Genomic DNA, 18,487 nt, shown 5'->3' with positions numbered 1-18,487 from the left:
CATGTCCATTGAGATGCTTCTATACATTTTTAGATGTTCACAACTGATTAGGGTTCCCTGGGAAACATGGTTCTTACCTTGTCACATAAGCCTCGTTTACACCTTGTGCTAACATGTAGGTTTCCTTATCTGATCACTATCTGATCAAGGTTTGTTGCGTGCACACATGGTATTAAAATGTGTCTCTTATCCAGCCATAGTGTCCGCATTGTGAACAGATTTCCTTGTATGCTAATTATTTCACAGATTTACTTTTCAAAATAATACTTATGGCATCAATATGTCTTAAAATAAATAAATAAGTGAATGGTGCTATCTGTCAATGATTTTAGAGGATGGTATAATTATGGTTTAAATGGTTTGACTGTCTCGATCCGTTTACACTTGTGGTCCAGAAGATGCGTCTTTTAAAACATTTACACCTGTCTAAAAATGTGGGCACCATCCGAATGTGGACAAAAACAGGTCAAAAGGACGCATGTAAGCACCAGTGATAAAGGGGGATAAAAAAGACACAAAAGAGATGAAGTCATTTTATTTCTAGATCTGCATTTGTGTCAAATCATGATTTACAAAAAATAATTTGTTCAAAAGACAAAAGTGACATCAGTAGCAAACATGAAGTCAAATAAAAATGTGTCTGTCTTTGATAATTTACCCAGGAAAGGTCTGAAAATAGCCCATATTCATATATGTAGCCTTAGAAATAAGGTAAATGAAAATCAATAACCTGCTAATATTCAATACAGTATATTAGCCATTTCTGAGACTCACTTCGATAGTTAATTTGATGATACAGCAGTAGAAATACAAGGATATAACATCTATAGAAGAGATGGGAATGTTTATTGGTGTAATCGGGCCTGTGTGTAGCTGGTGTAGAGAGTCAGGCGCAGGACAGCAGATATGAGGTATCAACGTATTTACTCAAGTATTCACAAAATACAACACAATATACCGAACCCACAATAACGGACCGTATACAAGACAAACAATTACTCACAAACAAACATGGGGGGAACAGAGGGTTAAATAATGAACAAGTAATTGGGGGAATTGAAACCAGGTGTGTAAAACAAAGACAAAACAAATGGAAAATGAAAAGTGGATCGGCGATGGCTAGAAGGCCGGTGACGCCGACCGCCGAACGCCGCCCGAACAAGGAGAGGGACCAACTTCGGCGGAAGTCTTGACAATTCGGGACGTGTTGCTGTATATATTCAGAGACATATCCCTGTAATGCTTAGAGAAGATTTTGTGTTGGGTGTTATTTAAGTGTTGTGGTTCACTTGGCATATCTAAAGACTTTTCTTTAGGGGTGTTGCTATACGCCACCAAGTGCTAACAGTCAGTCAGTATCTAAATCATATGTGTTAAATGCTTGATAGTGTAGGTGATGTTACAGAGAGGTCTACTTTCTTGGGGACCTGAATATTGACTGATAATCATCAAGGTGTCAGGCTCAATAGGAAGCTCCTCACTGTAACCAGTGCCTGTAATCTGGTTCAAGTTTTAATCAACCTACCAGGGGGTTTACAAACACTACAGGAACAAGATCATCTACATGTATTGATCACATTTTTACTAATACTGTAGACCTTTGTTCTGAAGCGGTTTCCGTACCCATTGGATGCAGTGATCACAATATAGTGGCTATATCCAGGAAAGCCAAAGTACCAACAGCTGGGCCTAAAATAGTATATAAGAGATCATACAAAAGAATTTGCTGTGACTCTTATGTAGATGATGTCAAAGTATTTGTTGGTCTGATGTGATTAATAAGGAGCATCCAGACGCTGCACTTGATGAATTTATGAAAGTGCTTCCTCCAATTATTGATTAACATGCCCTGTTAGGAAACTGACTGTTAGAACTGTTAAAGCTCCATGGATTGATGAGGAAATTAAAAACGGTATGATTGAAGGAGATTGGGCAAAGGGAGTGTCTAATAAGTCTAGCTGCACATCTGACTGGCTGATTTACTGCAAATTATGAAATGATGTGACTAAACTCAACAAAAAGAAGAAGAAACTGTATTATGACGCCAAGACCAATAATATAAAGAATGATGGAAAAAACCTTTGTAGTACTTGAAATAATTTTATGGGCAGAAGGACAAATACAACTCCATCTTTCATCAGATCAGATGGCTTATTCATCACAAAACCATTTGTTGTTGCCAATTATTTTTTTTAAATGTTTTTGTATTTTACCCCCTTTTTTGTGATATCCAATTGCGATCTTGTCTCATCACTGCAACTGCCCAATGGGCTTGGGAGAGGCGAAGGTCGAGTCATGCATCCTCCCAAACATTACCCGCCAAACCATGCTTCTTAAAACCCGCCCACTTAACCAAGAAGCCAGCCGCCCTCTATGGGACTCCCGGTCACGGCAGGTTGTGACACAGCCTGGGAACAAACCCGGGTCTGCGATGCAGTGCCTTAGACCGCTGAACCACTCAGGAGGCCCTGTTGCCAGTTATTTTAATGATTAATTCATTGGCAAAGTGGGCAGATTTAGGCAGGAAATGCCAAAAACCAACAGTGAGCCACCGTACTCATGCATAAAAAAATAATGAAAGAAAAGCATTGAATTTTGTAAAGTTAGTGTGGGAGATGTGGATTTGTTTGTTTGTTATTGATCAATAATGACAAACCTCTGTGCATTGAAAACTTAGATGGAAAGCTACTGAGGATGGTATCTGACTCTATAGCCACTCCTATCTGTCATATCTTTATTCTGAGCCTAGAGGAAAGTATTTGTCCTCAGGCCTGGAGGGAAACCAAAGTACTTCCTCTAACCAAGAGTGGTAAAGTGGCCTTTACTGGTTCTAACAGCAGACCTATCAGCTTGCTGTCAGCTCTTATCAAACTGTTGGGAAAAAATTGTGTTTGATGAAATACAATGCTATTTCTCTGTAATTCAGAAAATGTATGCATTATGACTTTTCAACCTCTGTCATATTGTGGACATTATGTATTTATATTTAACTAGGCAAGTCAGTTAAGAACTAATTCTTATTTACAATGACGGCCTACACCGGCCAAACCCAGACGACGCTGGGTCAATTGTGCGCCGCCCTATGGGACTCGCGATCACAGCTGGATGTGATTCAGCCTGGCTGGATTCAAACCAGGGACTGTAATGACACCTCTTGCACTGAGATGCAGTGCCTTTAGACAGCTGTGCCAGTCAGGATTCAGAGCTATCTATCTAATAGAACTCTGAGGGTTTTTATTTAATGGAAGCTTCTCTAATGTGAAACATGTAAAGTGTGTTGTACCAGGGTAGAGGCAGCTCTCTAGGCCCTCTACTCTTTTCTATTTTTACCAACGACCTGCCACTGGCATTAAACAAAGCCTGTGTGTCCATGTATGCGGATGTTTCAACCATATACACATCAGTAACCACAGCTAATGAAGTCACTGAAACCCTTAACAAAAAAGTTGCAGTTTGTTTTGGAATGAGTAGCCAGTAATAAACTGGTCCTGAACATCTCTAAAACTAAGAGCATTGCATTTGGTACAATTTATTCCTTAAGTTCTAGACCTCAGCTGAATCTGGTAATGAATGGTGTGGCTGTTGAACAAGTTGATGAGACTAAATGACATGGTGTTACCTTAGATTGTAGACTGTCATGGTCAAAATATAGAGATTAAATGGTTGTAAAGATGGCTAGAGGTCTGTCCATAATAATGAGTTGTTCTGCTTTTATGTCATCCCACTCCAAAAAGCAAGTCCTACAGGCTCTTGTTTTGTCTTATTTTCATTATTGTCCAGTCGTGTGGTCGAGTGCTGCAAGGAGAGACCTAGTTGAGCTGCAGCTGGCCCAGAACAGAGCGGCACATCTTGCTCTTCATTGCCAGTCTCTCTTGGCTAAGAGTTGAGGAGAGACTGACTGCATCACTTCTTCTCCTTATAAGAAACATTCATGTGTTGAAAATTACAAATTGTTTGCATAGTCAACTTACACACAGCACTGACACACAAACTTACCACACCAGCCATGCCACCAGGGGTCTTTTCACAGTCCCCAAATGCAGAACAAATTCAAGAAAGCGTACAGTATTATATAGAGCCAGTATTGTGTGGAACTCCGTTGCTCAAATGAACCGCAAACTTGGTTTTTAAAAAAAAAACAGATAAAGCAACACATCACACCACAACACCACAATAGGTACTGTGTGGCTCAGTTGGTAGAGCATGGTGTTTGCAATGCCAGCATTGTGGGTTTGATTCCCATGGGGGACCAGTACGGAAAAAAAAAAATGTATGAAATGTATGCATTCACTACTGTAAGTCGCTCTGGATAAGAACGTCTGCTAAAATGATGTAAATGTAATGCCTCTCCCCTATTTAACTAAGATAGTTTGTGTGTATGTATTGATATGCAGGCTACATATGCCATTTTAAAATGGATGTAGTGCTGTCCTTGAGCTGTTCTTGTCTATTAATGTTCTGTGTTATGTCATGTTTCATGTTTTGTGTGGAGCCCAGGAAGAGTAGCTGCAGCTTTCGCAACAGCTACTGGGGATCCTAATGAAACACCCCAAAAAATATCAATATTGTTTAATTACAAATTAATATTACCTAGCATGCCAAAATATAAAAAGAAACACTGGAGATGACAGTATATGCAGTGGTTTAGGCATGATATTATAAAGATGACTTCAATTTTAGCAAACCTACTAAAATTTGCAAAATATCAATATGATATATTTGCATATTCACAATTTTGTAAACTTATTTTTTTTTAAACATGTACAAAACATTTCTAAGACTGGGTAATGACTTTGGTGTAATTCAGCTATAGCTTCCAAGAAAGAAAGAAAAACTTTTTGAAAAACGTTTGTTAGATTTCTTTCCTTTCTAAAAAAAAAAAAATTATATCCAAGAAGAGCAAGATGTGCAACATGAGTAACTTTCTCAAATTGTTCCCGGCACTTTGCAAACTCTTTGTCTTCAGTATTATTCACAGTGATCCTTCTTCAAAAATGGTTTGTCCAAGAGTAGAAATCCAGTTTAGCAACAGAGATGTAGTAAAAATAGAAAAAGTACATTTAATTTTCAGGTGGCTAAAAGAGAGATATACATATACATTTATATACATATACATCAAAAAAATATTATGTGATGAGACAAATATAGAATGCTGCTGTATAAATTTAAAAGTATAAATTAATAAATGTAATTTCTTTCTTTGTATCATATAGAGAACATTATTTTCTGATAGAGCATTTTAACAGAGTAACCATAACAACAAGAGTGGCAGAGTTTCCTATTTTTTTAACCACAACTAACCCCTACTTGATCCGTAGATATGGTAAAGTACGTTCTTATAATCAAAGATAAAATCCTTTCAAGTGGACAATGAAAATCACTGTTGATGGAAACATTGGTTTGTGAGGAATGCAGTAGAGGTTTGTCTTTACAATAGAAAAACTGAAGGAAAAACATTCTCAGTGACATCAGTGGTGACACCATATCATGTGTTCTGTGTGGCATTCCAGGGGGTTGTAGGGAGTTGTAGTCCTCAAGGTATTCTCACAACTACAACACAGGCTCCAGCCCTTCCAATGTTGAGTTTGACCTCCTGTTGGAGACATACAGTAAAGGGTAATGAAAAGTCATTCAGTCTGTCTTTTAAAAAAAGCTATTACAGTATGGGAAATAAAAGGGTGTGCCTGGCAATTGGAATTTGAGAAATTCTGGGTCGAGAAGCGTTCTATAGAGTGATTAAGGTTACCTCAGTCCATTCATTGTTCTGTGCGTCATAGGACTCAACACTGTTCAGGTAGGATGTTCCGTCGTATCCTCCGACAGCATATAGCCTGTCTCCTAGCGGACAGATACCTACAGCATCTCTGGGGACACTCAGAGAGGACACCGTAGTCCATGTGTCTGTTTTGGGATCATACCTGCAGTGACATAGAGGAAATACTAGGAAAAGGGGAAATACCTGAAGAAGTGAAGTGAGCACGGAGATATTTAAGAGATACAGAGCAAAGATTAAGCTTGTCCATGGATGAATTCAACTATATATTTTGTTGTATTGTTATTATATTGACTTTTTTTTATGGCATTTTCTGTTGAATTATTTTGACACGATGGTATTCTGTTCATTGATAGGGTCACATGCAGTGTGTATCAGCTACAGTTTGATGTTTACAGAACAGCCAGCAGAGGGAAGCAGAAGCCAGATAATCACACTACTAAAAACCAGCTCCAATGGAAAGAATGACGTGTCTTGGGTTTGACCTGTACGTGCAGACAGACAAGAGACAATGGCTGTGTTCAAGAGGATCAAACCTGTAATGTGCCTTGGGTAAATTGTGACTGACTGACTGATCTACAAATAATAATAATGAGTAGTTATTTATGACGCAAGGTTTGTTGTAGATCTGTCAGTCGGTAGTCGCCTGCGATGTGGAACAATCTCAATGTCTGCGTTTGACACTGCAGCCAACTTTAAAGGCGTTGAGACTGACTGATCTACAAATCACCTTGCATCATAAATAACTACTCACTATTCATTAGTAGATCAATCAGTCAGTCACAATTTACCCATGATACATCACGGTTTTGATGCTCTCGAACACGGCCAATGCCTCACCTCAAGGGACATAACAAGACACACACCCAACTCTCTGTTTCCACACGCATAGCAATACTTCACCCTTATAAAATCTATAACAAGATACAATGTTGAGTTTTTTTTACTCTAGTTCAGTACTGAGATAGGCTGCATCCCAGTTCTAGTTCAGTACTGAGATAGGCTGCATCCCAGTTCTAGTTCAGTACTGAGATAGACTGCATCCCAGTTCTAGTTCAGTACTGAGATAGGCTACGTCCCAACTCTAGTTCAGTACTGAGATAGGCTACGTCCCAATTCTAGTTCAGTACTGAGATAGGCTACGTCCCAATTCTAGTTCAGTACTGAGATAGGCTACGTCCCAATTCTAGTTCAGTACTGAGATAGGCTACGTCCCAATTCTAGTTCAGTACTGAGATAGGCTACGTCCCAATTCTAGTTCAGTACTGAGATAGGCTACGTCCCTATTCTAGTTCAGTACTGAGATAGGCTACGTCCCAATTCTAGTTCAGTACTGAGATAGGCTACGTCCCAATTCTAGTTCAGTACTGAGATAGGCTACGTCCCAATTCTAGTTCAGTACTGAGATAGGCTACGTCCCAACTCTAGTTCAGTACTGAGATAGGCTACGTCCCAATTCTAGTTCAGTACTGAGATAGGCTACGTCCCAATTCTAGTTCAGTACTGAGATAGGCTACGTCCCAATTCTAGTTCAGTACTGAGATAGGCTACGTCCCAATTCTAGTTCAGTACTGAGATAGGCTGCATCATCTTCTCTGCACTTCTCCCAAAAGTGTGTACTTACATCTCTGTCATGGATTCAAAAGCATTGGATTGGTGTAAGCCTGGGCTAGAGGGAGCTTTCACCTTTGTTAAATGCATTTCGGGAAATGTGCAACTCCCAAAAATCGAAACGCAGCCATATTGTAGACCAGAGCTATGATTGGTTGTTTACCTGTCTACACAGTCTGATAGTCTGGGACAGTGGTTGTTTACCTGTCTACACAGTCTGATAGTCTGGGACAGTGGTTGTTTACCTGTCTACACAGTCTGATAGTCTGGGACAGTGGTTGTTTACCTGTCTACACAGTCTGAGAGTCTGGGACAGTGGTTGTTTACCTGTCTACACAGTCTGATAGTCTGGGACAGTGGTTGTTTACCTGTCTACACAGTCTGAGAGTCTGGGACAGTGGTTGTTTACCTGTCTACACAGTCTGAGAGTCTGGGACAGTGGTTGTTTACCTCTCTACACAGTCTGAGAGTCTGGAGCAGTGGTTGGACGCCGGGGCATCATGACCACCCACAGCATAGAGGAAGCTGTTGTACGTGGCCACACCCACCCCTCCTCTCCTCTTCGCCATGGGGGCACACATACTCCACTTGTTGGTGTGTGGATCAAAGCATTCCATCGACCGCAGACACGAGCTCCCATCCCGACCACCAACTGCAAACAATCTGTAAGGACAATAAAAGCGGTACAAATCGGATTTTGGATGTTGCTCAGATATGAAATCTTCTTTTAAGGGAGGGAGAATCTCAGACTTCCTTAGCAGAGAGGAATGGAGGGTTGTAGAAACATCTTCCATGGCAGAGAGGGAAGGAGGGTTGAGGAAACATCTTCCTTCCTTGTCTATTTTTTGACCCAGATTCAGGAAGACAATCTTAAAGGGTTTTATAGAGTGAAAACACACTGCAAAACAGTCCGTTGTTGTGTGGCGTTATGTAACGTAGACCTGTGGTAGTCTAGGCCCAGGCTTACGCACAAAGAAAAACATTCTTGTTTTGATACGAAGGTCAGGCATTAGCCAAAATGTATTACATAACAAGAAGCAGAACTATTTTGTCCTGTTGTGCTGGTTATTAGCTTCTAGTGTGTAAGAAATTCTCCTTTCATTTTGTGCCTTATGTCTTATAAGCTTGTGTTTTAGTAACAACTGTTACTGTACGCTGTCATAATGTTTTAGTACAGCCACTTACTTTCCGTTGAGTGCGGTGACTCCCATAGTGCTGCGTGGGGTGGACATGCTGGCCACATAGTTCCACTGTCTAGCCTGGGGGTCCCACCTCTCCACTGTATTCAGGTAACTCCATCCATCATGGCCACCTACTGCATACATGGGGCCCTCCAACACTGTTATGCCTGGAGAGTTAGAAAGAAGAGGGAACCATCAACCAGAGCCTACGCTGTGTGTGTGTGTGTGTGTGTGTGTGTGTGTGTGTGTGTGTGTGTGTGTGTGTGTGTGTGTGTGTGTGTGTGTGTGTGTGTCTGTGTGTGTGTCTGTGTGTGTCTGTGTGTCTGTGTGTGTGTGTGTGTGTGTGTGTGTGTGTGTGTGTGTGTGTGTGTGTGTGTGTGTGTGTGTGTGTGTGTGTGTGTGTGTGCCTGCGTGTGGCTCAACCAGAGGCATCAACCACGATGCTCATTTTAGAACAGCTAAAGTGCTGTTAGATGAGTCACCGTTGTGTGGAACTGACTGAATGTAGGCTATTCTATTCTCCAAACACACCTGGGTTCAAATACTATTTGAAATCATTTAAAATATGCCATTTCTGCTTGATTGAGCTTGCTTGGCTTAATGGAACCAATAGAATAGTCCCAAAACTACAAACTCTGCACGTCCAGAACCAGGCAGGCTAGGGCAAACTTAGTATTTAAAAGATTTGAAATAGTAGTTGAACCCAGGTCTGTTCTCAAACAGGATGGATATAAAACACTGTTAATCCTGCTATTGCTGGGGTCACAGAGGAAAGTGATTTTCCAACAACAATGAATAGGAAGTTACTGTACAACACAATAGATATTTATCCAGTGCATTCGGAAAGTATTCAGACCCCTTGACTTTTAAACACATTTTGTTACGTTACAGCCTTATTTTATAATGGATGAAATACTTTCTTTTTTTTTATCAATCTACGCACAATACCCCATAATGACAAAGTGAAAACAGGTTTTTAGAAATTTTAGCAAATGTACAAAAAAAAAACAGAAATACCATATTTACATAAGTTTTCAGACTCTTTGCTATGGGAATCGAAATTTAGCTCAGGTTCGTCCTGTTTCCATTGATCATACTTGAGATCTTTCTACAACTTGATTGGAGTCCACCTGTGGTAAATTCAATTGATTGGACATGATTTGGAGAGGCACACACCTGTCTATATAAGGTCCCACAGTTCACAGTGCATGTCAGAGCAAAAACCAAGCCATGAGGTCAAAGGAATTTTCTGAAGAGCTCAGAGACAGGATTGTGTTGAGTCACAGATCTGTGGAAGGGTACCAAAGCATTTCTGCAGCATTGAAGGTCCCCAAGAACACAGTGGCCTCCATCATTCTTAAATGAAAGATGTTTGGAATCACCAAGACTCTTCCTAGAGCTGGCTGCCCGGCCAAACTGAGCAATCGGGGAAGAAGTGCCTTGGTCTGTTTATTTTACCTTTATTTAACTAGGCAAGTCAGTTAAGAACAAATTCTTATTTTCAATGACAGCCTTGGAACAGTGAGTTAACTGCCTTGTTCATGGGCAGAACAACAGATTTTTACCTTGTCAGCTCAGGGATTCAGTCTTGAAAGCTTTCGGTTACAAGTCCAACACTCTAACTACTAAGCAACCTGCCGCCCCAGGTAGGCTAGTGTGAGTTGACCAAGAACTCAATGGTCACTATGACAGAGTTCCAGAGTTCTTCTGTGGAGATGGGAGAACATTCCAGAAGGACAACCATCTCAGCAGCACTCCACCAATCATGCCTTTATGGTAGAGTGGTCAGACGGAAGTCACTCCTCAGTAAAAAGCACGTGACAGCCCGCTTGGAGTTTGCCAAAAGGCACATGAAGGACTCTCAGACCATGAGAAACAAGATTCTCTGGTCTGATGAAACAAAGATTGAACTCTTTGGCCTGAATGCCAAGCGTCACGTCTGGAGGAAACCTGGCACCATCCCTACGGTGAAGGACGGTGGTGGCAATAGTAGGCCTGATTACCAACAATGAAGAGACAGCTTACAGGGGAGGAGGTGAGGGCCCTGGAAGAGTGGTGCCAGGAAATATCCTCTCACTCAACGTCAACAGAACAAAGGAGCTGATTGTGGACTTCAGGAAACAGCAGAGGGAGCACCACCTATCCAAATGAACGGGACCGCGGTGGAGAAGGTGGAATGCTTCAAGTTCCTTGGCATACACATCACTGACAAACTGACATGTTCCACCCACACAGACAGTGTGGTGAAGAAGGTGCAACAGGAGACTGAACCTCAGGAGACTGAAGAAATTTGGCTTGGCACCTAAAACCCTCACAAACTTTTACAGATGCACAATTGAGAGCATCCTGTCGGGCTGTATCACCGCCTGGTGCGGCAACTGCACCACCCGCAACTGCAGGGCTCTCCAGAGGGTGGTGCGGTCTGCCCAACGCATCACCGGGGGCAAACTACCTGCCCTCCAGGACACCTACAGCACTCGATGTCACAGGAAGGCCAAAAAGATTATCAAGGACAACAACCACCCGAGCCACTGCCTGTTCACCTCGTTATCCTTCAGAAGGCGAGGTCAGTACAGGTGTAGCAAAGCATTGACCGAGAGACTGAAAAAAATCTCAAGGCCATCAGACTGTTAAATAGCCATCACTAGCACCTTGGAGGCTGCTGCCCTATATACATAGACTTGACATCACTGGCCACTTTAATAATGTTTAAATATCTTGCATTACTCATGTCATATGTATATACTGTATTCTATTCTATTGTATTTTAGTCTATGCCGCTCTGACTTTGCTCGTCCAAATATTTATATATTCTTGATTCCATTTCTTTAGATTTCTATGTGTATTGTTGTGAAATTGTTAGATGTTACTTGTTAGATATTACTGCACTGTTGGAGCTAGAAACACAAGCATTTCGCTACACCTGCAATAACACCTGCTAAACATGTGTATGTGACCAATAACATTTGATTTGATTTGATCATGCTTTGTGGATATTTTTCAGCAGCAGGGACTGGGAAACTAGTCAGGATCGAGGTAAAAACTTGAACCCAATCAAACATCCCTGGAGAGACCTGAAAATATTGTTCTCCGACGCTCCCCATCCAACCTGACAGCGCTTGAGAGGAGACTAGTTAGGATCGAGGGAAAGATGAACGGAGGAAAGTACAGAGATCCTTGATGAAAACCTGCTCCAGAGCGCTCAGGACCTCCAAATGGGGCAGAGGTTCACCTTCCAACAGGACAACGATCCTAAGCACACAGCCAAGACAATGCAGGAGTGGCTTTGGGACAAGTCTCTGAATGTCCTTGAGTGGCCCAACCAGAGCCCGGACTTGAACCTGATTTAACATCTCTGGAAAGACCTGAAAATAGCTGTGCAGCAATGCTCCCCATCCAACTTGACAGAGCTTGAGAGGATCTGCAGAGAAGAATGGGAAAAGCAATCCAAATACAAGTTTGCCAAGCTTGTAGCGTCATATCCAAGAAGACTCAAGGCTGTAATCCCTGCCAAAGGTGCTTCAACAAAGTACTGAGTAAAGAGTCTGAATACTTATGTAAATGTGATATTTAAGTTGGTATTGCTATACCATACATTTGAAAAAATGTCTAAAAACATGTTTTTGCTTTGTCATTTTGGGTTATTGTGTGTAGATTGATTAGTGAAAATAAACTATTTAATCCATTTCAGAATAAGGCTGTGGCGTAACAAAATGTTGAAAAAGTCAAGGAGTCTGAAATACTTTCCGAATGCATTGTGTATATTGGCTGGTAACGTTCTCGTTTAGGGTACAACATTATTCTACAGGAACATCGGGTATAAAACATTCTACATTCTGTACGAATGAAGTTAAACCAACATAGTCATTTTAAACCAGTTGTGGTTGATTTGACATATGAAAAAGTACTGTCGTTCCTTCTTTTTCTGAATACACACACAACAGGCTATAGCCATAGCCAGCAGCGCCATGCAGCTCCTCACATCTTCACAGTAAAACTGTGCTCATCACAAGCAAAGCAGAAGAGCTATCTGCTACAGCCCCGATCAAAGGAGGCCCGGTAACCTCTGGGGAAAACATGCTCACCCATAGCTCATAAAAGTCAACCACACATCTCACAGACGAGTGAGATGAATACATGACTAGAGATCCTCAGTACACAGGCATAGACCAATTTCAACTGTGAATCAAGCCATTCCTGATATGAAACGTATGAGAAAAGAGAAAAACAGAGCAGGCGTACGGTAGTCTGCCAAGGTGTTATATAGGAATAGTGTAAGTGAGAGAGAGTGAAAGAGAGAGGGAGAGGCAGAGAGAGGCAGAGAAAGAGAGAGAGAGGCAGCGAGAGAGAGAGAGACAAAGAGAGACAAAGAGAGAGAGAGAGAGAGAGAGAGAGAGAGACTCTTTTGGTAGGTACACCTGCAGCTCATCTCTTGGCAGTAGTACTGTAGACTACTTCATCACCGACCTCAAACCAGAGTCTCTCAGAGCCTTCACAGTCAGCCCACTAACACCTCTCTCTCAGACCACAGTAAAATCACAGTGTATCTGAGAAGAGCGGAACCCAACCATGAAGCATCACGGCCCAGTAAATTACATGCTACTAAACCGGCCTATAGATGGAGTGCAAACAGTACAGAAATCTACCAAAAAGCAATTAGTAGCCAAAAAATACACAACAAATGGACAACATTTAAGCCTTAACATTCTCCTACAGCAACAAAGGTGTAAATTTGGCCATTTGGAACATAAACGTTATATTTAACAAATTTGCCTCCATGGCTAATCGAAAGAAACATAAGAGCAAACCAAAAACAATAGATCATGTAAAATGGTCTGATAATGATTGTAGAAATCTAAGGAAGTCATTGAGAAATATATCTAATCAAAAACACAGAGAACCAGACAACAAAAATATAGGCCTTCAATATGGGGAAACACTGAAGCAATACAAACACACCCTATGAACAAAAAAGGAACAACACATTAGAAATCAGCTGGATGGAAATGAGGAATCCAGAGAATCAAACCACTTCTGGGAAAATTTGAATTGGCTATCCAAAATGGGGATATGTGAAGAAATCACTTTGCAAACCTCTACAGCAATATAAACCTCTACAGCAACATAACAAAGAGCCCAGAACAAAAAAGATATACAAGAAAAATTACAAATCCTTGAATTAGCAGTCAAAGTCTATCCGAATCCTGTGGATATCCCAATTACAGAAGGATAATTTTGGGGAAAACTATGCACTCTCCAACCCCAAAAGACATGTGGTACTTATGGTATTTTAAATTAAATTATCAAATATACAGACCATAATTTCAAATTGGCTATAGTAAACTCTTCAACATTATCCTCACTGCAGGTATTTTCCCTCGATATTTGGAACCAAGGTTTGATCAAACCAATCTATAAAAATTGAGACAAATTTGACCCAAATAATTACAGAGGAATTTGCGTTAACAGCAACTTGGGGAAAATTCATAAATAGCAGACTACATCATTTCCTTGATGAACACAACGTCCTAAGCAGAAGCCAGATTGGATTTTTTTAAATGATCGTACAACAGACCACATTTATATCCTCCACACTCTAATGGACAAACAAGTAAACCAAAACAAAGGCAAAATCTATTCGTGTTTTGTAGACTTCAAAAAAGAATTTTGATTCAATTAGGCACAAATAAACTAATAGAAAGTGGTATTGGAGGGAAAACATATGGCGTTATTAAATCAATGTACACTAAAAACAAATGTGCAGTTAAAATTGGCAACAAACAAACAGACTTCTTCTCTCAGGGACGAAGAGTGAAACAGGGCTGCCCAATAAGTCCAACACTATTTAACATCTACATTAATGAATTGGCAAAAACATTAGACAAATCGGTAGCACCTGGTATCACCCTACACAACCCTGAAATCAAGTGTCTGCTGTACACAGTTGACCTGGTGCTGCTGTCTCCCACTAAGGAGGGTGTGCTGTATGCAGATGACCTGGTGTTACTGTCTCCCACTAAGGAGGGTCTGCTGTACGCAGATGACCTGGTGTTACTGTCTCCCACTAAGGAGGGGTTACAGCAGCACCTAGATCATCTACACATGTTCTGTCAGCCATGGGCTATGACCGTTAACCACAGGTTCTGTCTGACCTGGACTCTGACCGTTAACCACAGGTTCTGCCAGACCTGGGCTCTGACCATTAACCACAGGTTCTGTCTGGGCTCTGACCGTTAACCACAGGTTCTGTCAGACCTGGGCTCTGACCATTAATCACAGGTTCTGTCTGGACTCTGACCGTTAACCACAGGTTCTGCCAGACCTGGGCTCTGACCATTAATCACAGGTTCTGTCAGACCTGGGCTCTAACTGTTAATCTAAAAAAAAAATGAATAGAATGATATTCCAAAAAAGGTCCGTAAATCAGGATGACAAATATAAATTCTATTTGGACACAGTTCTATTAGAACACATCAAAAAATACACATATCTAGGACTAAATATCACCAACACAGGTAGCTTTCACATGGCTGTGAATGAGCTCAGAGACAAAGCAATAAGAGCATTTTATGCCATTAAAAGGAACATTAAAATCAAAATTCCAATTAGAATCTGCCTAAACATTTTCCAATCAGTTATAGAACCAATTGCTCTATATGGTAGTGAAGTTTGGGGTCCACTCTCTAACAGTGAATTTACCAAATGGGACAAACATCCAATCAAAATACTGCGTGCAGAGTTTTGCAAAACTGTATTGCAAGTGCAAAGAAAAACTCCAAATAACCCATGTAGAGCAGAATTGGGCCAATACCCCCTCTTTATTCGAATAGAAAAAAGGGCCATCAAATTTTACAACCATCTAAAAACAAGTGATCCCAAAACATTCCATTACACAGCTCTACAATGTCAAGAGATGAAACAAGAGAAGAGTCCCCTCAGCCAGCTGGTTCTGAGGCTCAGTTCACTAACCCAAACCAACCCCATAGAGCCTCAGGACAGCACTCAGAACATCTGGTCCAACCAAATCATCACAAAGCAAAAATAAAAATATATCACCTATTGAAAAGACACCACAAAAAATCTAAGTAAACTTCAATGCTATTTGGCTCTAAACAGACAGTACATTGTGGCAGATTATCTGACCACTGTGACTGATAGAAAACTGAGGAAAACACTGACTAGATACAGACTCAGTGAGCACAGTCTGGCTATAGAGACCGGTCGTCACAGGCGAACCTGGCTGCCCAGAGAGGACAGTCTGTGCTCACTCTGCTCCAGGGGAGAGGTAGAGACAGAGCTGTATTTACTATTACACTGTGACAAATACTCAGACCTAAGATAATATTTATTTCCCAAAATTAGGGACAGCCAGATATGTGTTCCCCTGCCACAACCTGAGGGACAGCCAGATATGTGTCCTCCTGTCACAACCTGAGGGACAGCCAGATATGTGTCCCCCTGCCACAACCCGAGGGACAGCCAGATATGTGTCACAACCTGAGGGACGGCCAGGTATGTGTCCTCCTGCCACAACCTGAGGGACAGCCATTGAAAAGGGCAATGTAATGTCAATAATATTTCGAGTTTTGTTTTGTCTTTCATACCATGTCATGTTACTTCTCAGTCATGTTGACACTGGTCTACTACCATTGCTTTCATCTATTATCCACTACTACTATTATTATTGCTGTTGGTCCCACCATTTTTGTTATATGTAAGTAATGTAAGTAATTTAACTTGCCATGTCAATGAAGTCAATTCGAATCGAGAGAGAGACAGAGACAGAGACAGAGACAGAAACAGAGAGAGAACAGCTGAAGGATGGTTTGATCTTACTGTCTTGTGGTGCAGAGATGAATCTCTACGATCCTGTACCACAAAAGCCTGGGCCTCGAGTAGAGACAGTACAACACATACTGTATATGCTGTGCTTGCGCTTGCAATAGTATAGGTATAAAATGTAATAATAATTGGAAAAAAAACTGTAAACCCACCAAGTCCGTGTCTGTGTGTAGACATGGGAGGCATGGTGGACCAGACTTTGTTTAAAGGGTTGTAACACTCCACCATGTTGGATGTCTTCAGCCCGTCTCGGCCCCCCACCACGTACAGCTTGTTGTCGATTACTGCCACCCCGAACTGAAGCCTTCGGCCGTTCATCACCCCCACCTGGATCCATGTGTTAGTCCGCAGGTCATACTTCTCTATGGTCGTAGATCCTATAGGAACACACAAGGAGATCTATAGATCCTATAGGAAGAGACAAGGAGATCTATAGATCCTATAGGAAGAGACAAGGAGATCTATAGATCCTATAGGAACATACAAGGTGATCTATAGATCCTATAGGAAGAGGCAAGGAGACTATAGATCGTATAGGAAGAGACAAGGAGATCTATAGATCCTATAGGAACATACAAGGTGATCTATAGATCCTATAGGAAGAGACGAGGAGATCTATAGATCCTATAGGAAGAGACAAGGAGATCTATAGATCCTATAGGAACAAACAAGGAGATCTATAGGAACAGACAAGGAGATCTATAGATCCAATAGGAAGAGACAATGAGATCTATAGATCCAATAGGAAGAGACAAGGAGATCTATAGATCCTATAGGAAGAGACAAGGAGATCTATAGTTCCTATACAAATGGAGGATGATGCTGACGACTTCAGGTGATCGTTTTTGGAGGTTTAGCGTTGCATCTTATTCTGTTCTCATTCCTAAGACCCTCTATATCTATCATAGTGTTTGATTAAACATCTACATTTTCCTATATTGTGTGTTATCAAACACACCTGGTAATGTGTTCTATTGAATGTACACTACCATTCAAAGTTTGGGGTTATTTAGAAATGTCCTTGTTTTTTAAAGAAAAGCACATTAAAAGCCAGCATCACGGGGTCACCTCTTCACTGTTGACGTTGAGACTGGTGTTTTACGGGTACTATTTAATGAAGTTGCCAGTTTCTCAAACTAGACACTCTAATGTACTTGTCCTCTTGCTCAGTTGTGCACCGGGGCCTCCAACTCCTCTTTCTATTCTGGTTAGCGCCAGTTTGCGCTGTTCTGTGAAGAGAGTAGTACACAGCGTTCTATGAGATCTTCAGTTTCTTTGCAATTTCTCACATGGAATAGCCTTAATTTCTCAGAACAAGAATAGACTGATGAGTTTCGAAGAAAGTGCTTTGTTTCTGGCCATTTTGAGCCTGTAATCGCACCCACAAATGCTGATGCTCCAGATACACAACTAGTCTAAAGAGGGCCAGTTTTACTGCTTCTTTAATCACGACAACTGTTTTCAGCTGTGCTAACATAATTGCAAAAGCGTTTTCTATTTATCAATTAGCCTTTTAAAATGATAAACTTGGATTAGCTAACACAACGTGCCATTGGAACACAGGAGTGATGGTTGCTGATAATGGGCCTCTGTACGCCTATGTAGATATTCCATAAAAAATCTGCCGTTTCCAGCTACAATAGTCATTTACAACATTAACAATGTCTAATCTGTATTTCTGATCAATTTTATGTTATTTTAATGGACAAAAAAAGGTGCTTTTCTTCCAAAAACAAGGACAAAAAACAAAAACAATTTTTCCACGGTAGTGTGTATCTAGACTGTATAGGATCCATTTTAGTATCAGATAAATTCATGTTTGTCCATGGAATGAAAGGGTTAACCTCAGTCGTGTGGATTGAGCTGCATTACATTAGTAGCCTAATAGACCTGAAGTCTGGAACAATAAATTTGTCGCCGTGGTCGGGCGAGATCAACGGTGACGTCACACATTAGCGGGCGTCCATCTTGGTAATGGCGCTCATTGATCAAAACCTGTGGATGTCACACCCTGATCTGCTTCACCTGTCTTTGTTCTTGTCTCCACCTTAAGACTATGAAACGCACCCTATTCACTATA

General features: G+C 41.1%; 1 protein-coding gene across 2 annotated transcripts in view; it reads right to left on the bottom strand.

Annotated features, from left to right (window-relative positions):
• Positions 1 to 4,554: 4,554 nt before the first annotated feature.
• The window catches only part of LOC115166821 (kelch-like protein 4), a 41,758-nt gene continuing 27,825 nt past the window's right edge, over positions 4,555 to 18,487 (bottom strand). For both annotated transcript variants that reach the window (XM_029720685.1, XM_029720693.1), the window contains exons 7-11: positions 16,560 to 16,784; positions 8,570 to 8,732; positions 7,835 to 8,047; positions 5,747 to 5,918; positions 4,555 to 5,593 (exon numbers count right to left, since the gene is read on the bottom strand). In XM_029720685.1, coding sequence (XP_029576545.1) covers positions 5,534 to 5,593; positions 5,747 to 5,918; positions 7,835 to 8,047; positions 8,570 to 8,732; positions 16,560 to 16,784 — 833 coding nt within the window. In that variant the 3' untranslated portion in view covers positions 4,555 to 5,533. The remainder of the gene's footprint in view (positions 5,594 to 5,746; positions 5,919 to 7,834; positions 8,048 to 8,569; positions 8,733 to 16,559; positions 16,785 to 18,487) is intronic.

Source organism: Salmo trutta, chromosome 3 (assembly GCF_901001165.1).
Source record: "Salmo trutta chromosome 3, fSalTru1.1, whole genome shotgun sequence".
In the NCBI taxonomy this organism is placed as follows: domain Eukaryota; kingdom Metazoa; phylum Chordata; class Actinopteri; order Salmoniformes; family Salmonidae; genus Salmo; species Salmo trutta.
The sequence above is the reverse complement of the archived record's forward strand: the minus strand, read 5'-3'. Positions and strand labels throughout refer to the sequence as shown.